The sequence below is a fragment of the Berghia stephanieae genome, chromosome 14 (genome assembly GCF_034508935.2).
Source record: "Berghia stephanieae isolate SIO BIC M18660-M18661 chromosome 14, UCSD_Bste_1.3, whole genome shotgun sequence".
Lineage (NCBI taxonomy): Eukaryota > Metazoa > Mollusca > Gastropoda > Nudibranchia > Aeolidiidae > Berghia > Berghia stephanieae.
Genome location: NC_088373.1, coordinates 15,552,290 through 15,557,289, shown reverse-complemented (window position 1 = coordinate 15,557,289; position 5,000 = coordinate 15,552,290). Strand labels below are relative to the sequence as shown.

General features: G+C 32.5%; 1 protein-coding gene across 4 annotated transcripts in view; it reads left to right on the top strand.

Annotated features, from left to right (window-relative positions):
- LOC144959773 (uncharacterized) overlaps positions 1–3,063 on the top strand; it is a 27,810-nt gene extending 24,747 nt beyond the window's left edge. The window contains exons 11-13 of one of the 4 annotated variants that reach the window (XR_013642675.1): positions 1–11; positions 2,413–2,614; positions 2,867–3,063. The exon at positions 1–11 is cut by the window's left edge and continues 76 nt beyond it. Coding sequence is in view for 3 of the 4 variants with exons in the window: in XM_078892508.1 (XP_078748634.1) it covers positions 1–11; positions 2,413–2,547 (146 nt within the window). In the remaining variant the exon portion in view is untranslated. Of the gene's footprint in view, positions 12–2,412 lie in introns of all 4 variants that reach the window. The other 3 variants (XM_078892510.1, XM_078892508.1, XM_078892509.1) reach the window with 3 other exon arrangements.
- The last annotated feature ends 1,937 nt before the right edge of the window (positions 3,064–5,000 follow it).

Sequence of the window (5,000 nt, the reverse complement as noted above, 5' to 3'; positions counted from 1 at the left end):
GCGTTGAACAGGTAGGTATAGATAGTATGCAGATGACGTCACTCGGGCCTTTGTTATTGTTTTTGCCATCCGCGTTTGTGAGTTGTTCTCACTAAACTGTATTAACCAGACTATAAAAGTTCATGGTTACACAGAGTTTGTGTGATGGTCCGTTATACTTCCAGATGGCAATGTTTTGAACTCCTTGGCCAAGCGCATTCTATCTATAGGAAGTTGGATAGGTGTGTAGATAAAATTGTATACACACACACACATATATATATATATAATAAAATTGAGATTTTATATAGCGCAGTATGCACTAAATGTGCTCAAAGCGCTCTACAAGGGGTCCCTGCTCAACAGCAACATTTAACATTTAGGACGGGACATGACGCCTGTTAGGCGATGTTACAATTTTCGGACAAAGACAACGCTGTTAACGGCCAGGTACTTATTTTATACCTGAGTACGGTGAGAGAATGTGAGTAAAGAGCCTTTTCCAAGGACTCAACTATGCGCCGAGCTCGAGGATCGAACCCAGAACCTTCCGATCCGATAGCGAGTGTCATATCACAAGACCACATAGTACACTTAATAATAATAATAATGATAATAATAATAATAATAATAATAATAATAATAATAATAATAATAATAATAATAATAATAATAATAATAATAATCTTTATTGTCCAAATTAAAGGCAATTCATGTGAGGTAAACAATGCTCAGTTCGGTTCATGGTATGAACATCAACACATTTCCAAATACAGACACAGCCATACACGAACATACTCGCTTGCACATTGTTTCTACACATGTAAACAAAAGAAATGAGCGCATAGATAGAATGCGCTTGGCCAAGGAGTTCACAACATTGCCATCCGGAAGTATAACGGACCAACACACAAACTCTGTGTAACCATGAACTTTTATAGGCTGGTTAATACAGTTTAGTGAGAACAACTCACAAATGCGGATGGCAAAAACAATAACAAAGGCCTGAGTGACGTCATCTTCGAACTATCACATGCTATTTATGTCTTGTGTTGGCAGCTTCATATGAGTCACATTTGGTTCAATTCAATTCAATTCAATTCAATTCATCCATTTCTTTTTTTTTTTTTTTTTTTTGTCCGAAGTATTATACATATTACTCAGAGTAATGGTTAGCTGGGTCTGTTAAATCTGGCGATAGACTAGCGTCCTATTCAAAGGGTGACACGCAATCGCTATTGCCCGTTTCACGCTATAGAAACCGGGATAAACTCCGGCTCCACGGGCCTAATGAATGGCTTTGAAGGACTACTTTCTTGTTACTTCGAGTAATCGCGGATAAGAAATAAGAATAAATAGCTAAAAAATAGAACTTAATGATCTGTCGCCGATATTTCAATGATTTAACTACATAGATCTAGGTCAATGCAACAAATACATAAACATTAGTAAACAAGCTCTCCATAATAATTGCGCATGCACTATCATTCTCTCTCTCTCTCTCTCTCTCTCTCTCTCTCTCTCTCTCTCTCTCTCTCTCTCTCTCTCTCTCTCTCTCTCTCTCTCTCTCTCTCTCTCTCTCTCTCTCTGATTTTACTCCGTTGAGCAATTAAAATAAATTTCCTTAGTTTTAAATATGGAAATTAAAGTCAAAATTTAAAGACCCCCTTAATTTTTTTAATTGATAAAGAGACAAAGCTATGGATTAAGAACGACAGCCGCCAAAACATTCACATTTTTTACCATCCTACAAAGATATAAGGTTCATATTGAAATATTAGAAAAAAACAGTAGTCAAACTGAGTGGAAGATTTAATGTAATTAACGAAGACATATGTGACCCTTCGCCTCAAAACGGTATTAAGTCGGGATGGTTAAGATGTTGAAAATTGAATTTATAGCCAGATATATCAGACCTGTGTTGAGGTTGTATGTTTTATTGATGAGAATGGATACCATATTTTAAGGTGCTAATGCCAACTATTTATATTTTTGACCAGTTTAACTTTTAATTCGGCTTTTAAGCATATGGTTCGTTCCGACACAATACAGTTTTGAGACGATGGGTCACATATGATATGGACCTTTCGGGTTTCCCCTTTGTTTGTAAAAAAAAACAAAACAGACGATGAATATTCTTGGTGTTTCTCAAAACATAAGGGGGCAGCATGGCTCAGAGGTATCGTCTTTGTTTTGTCTCCGAAATGTACATGTTCGAATACCCGCTACGTCGTGTGGCCTTGAGCAAGTCACCTCGCACTAGCTTAGTTTGCGGCGTTGCACTGCGGCTGACGTCTGGGTTATTCTAGTCTTGCAATAGACCCTAGAGACAAATTTCCCCCATTTGGGATGAAAAAAGGGAATTTTGTTTTTAAATTTTAATCTGTTTCTTTCTTTTCTTTTTTTGTTCTTTTTTTTCTCTTTAACAAAAAGGTTATCCAGATATGCGTTGCCAGTATCATCTTAAAATACTACACAGAAGAAACATACCCCAATGTCATTTACTACCAGCGCTACACAGTCGATTCTAAGGATAGCACTCAATTTATACCAGTTAAAGTCTATTGAAATAAAAAGCATCCGACTCCCGAATCAACGGATCCCGTATAGCAGGCTTCCTATAGATAGAACTCAGGTCTTTGTTATGGTTTTTGTTGTTGTTGTTTTTTGTTTGTTTTTTTTTTTGCCATCAAAGGTTATGAATTGTAATGTGAAATTTTTAGCCAAGAGCATATGTGTGTCACACGCGTGCTTATATGTGTGTGTTCGTCTGTGTATGCGCGTGTGTCTGTGTATGCGTGTGTGTGTATGTGTGTGTGTGTGTGTGTGTATGTTTATTAATCTTGTTGTAAGGAACTTAAAACATATTTCCTATTTTCTATTCCAGGCCTGTATGAGACTGATAACGTAGATATTCCATTTTAATTCCAATCTGACGTCTACAATATAATTGTCCAAGAGAAAAGATAGAACGAAAATGACACCTTAATGGCCATATTACGAAACATCTAACAAGAAATTGGTCCCACTTTTCTACCTGGTATTATGCCGCAATGACGGAGGGAGACATTGAGCTTCATATAATAATGATAATAATAATAATGATAATGATAATAATAATAATAATAATAATAATAATAATAATAATAATAATAATAATAATAATAATAATAATAATAAAATAATAATAATAATAATAATAATAATAATAATAATAATAATAATAATAATAATATAATAATAATAATAATAATAATAATAATAATAATAATAATAATAATAATTAATAAATAATAATAATTAATAATAATAATAATAATAATAATAATAATAATAATAATAATAATAATAATAATAATATAATAATAATAATAATAATATAATAATAATAATAATAATAATATAATAATAATAATAATAATAATAATAATAATAATAATAATAATAATAATAATAATAATAATATTAATAATAATAATAATAATAATAATATAATAATAATAATAATAATATAATATAATATAATTAATAAATAATAATAATATAATAATAATAATAATAATAATAATAATAATAATAATAATAATAATGTATAAATATAAAGTTAAACATTTAAGGCGAGAATGTATTTACTAGAAGTCCTCAAAACGCTTTATAATGGATCCTTTGTCAGCAGTTACCCATAACACGTATAGATAGTTCGAAGATGACGTCACTCTGGTCTTTGTTATTGTTTTTTGCCATCCGCGTTTATGAGAAATGCTCACTGAACTGTATTAACCCGACTATAAACGTTTATGGATACACACAGTTTTGTGTGTTGGTCCGTTGTACTTCCGGATGGCAATGTTGTGAGCTTCTTAGCCAAGCACATACTATCTATAAAGAGAAATAAAGACTCCTCGGTGTTAATTGCTCTGTATTCTTTTTACATCTGAGTACGGTGAGATAATGTAAGTAGAGTGCCTTTTTTGCCAGTAAATCAAAAACTGCGCCTGCGGGTACGGGACCCGAACCCTAAACTCATTGAAGGTGAGTGTTGTACCATTAGATCACACAAAGCCGATCAAGATGAAGAAAATTGAGTTGAAAACCAAAATCATTATAATCTGAAAATTAAAGTTTTTTTGTTGTTTTTTTTTTTTACAGGTTTTAAGGTAACTTCATTCTCTATTTCGACTGTTATGATTGCTTTCCATTTTCATATAATTTTTCTTCGATACATGCAAATATCTAAATATATAGCAATGTGAAATTGAATGTAAGCTTCAATTTAATATACGAAAACAGATAAATTGGAGGTTTCGGGTTTCCCCTTTATCAACAAAACAGGATGAATGAAACACTGCAGACGAATGTGATACTGTGGTCACATTGTTATTTATTTCTTCGAGCTTCGAGCAGCAAAAATTTACATTCCGCAAACATCTAAAACACATCAATAGTTGTGCCTTTTTTTTGACCATCCAATATAAAAGCAGACTTTTACATTGCTAGCAAATTCCATCCATTTTATTTCTCTCTCTCTCCCTCTTTCTCTAAGAATACAATCAAGACGAAGAGAAAAGAAAAATAAACCGTGTTGCTTTGTTTTTGGATTTAAAAGTTTCAACATTTTGTTAGTTGACATGAAATGATCCAGTCCATAAGATGCAAAAGGTACATTGTTCCTGTCCTCGTAAGTCTTAACCCTCTCCTTACCCACTATAGGAAAATCGTCACATTCGTTACGATACAACCAACATTTTTCTTTGCACATCATAAAACTTAAAGAAAATGAACAGTGTGTTGTAGAGCATGTTTTGCTAAAGAAAGTTATGTATCGCAAGAATTTTATGCTATTATATCTGAGTGATATAAATCTATTTTTGTGTTAGTTGAGTGTGAAGTTTTGGTGAAAATCTTGAAACTGGCTGTTAAGGAGAGGATTAAACAAATCACTAAATTCTATTACACCACAGCACTTATTCCTGTCAAGCAAGTCGTTCAATCCTCTCGGTGCTCTTGTGTATGAGCAGCTT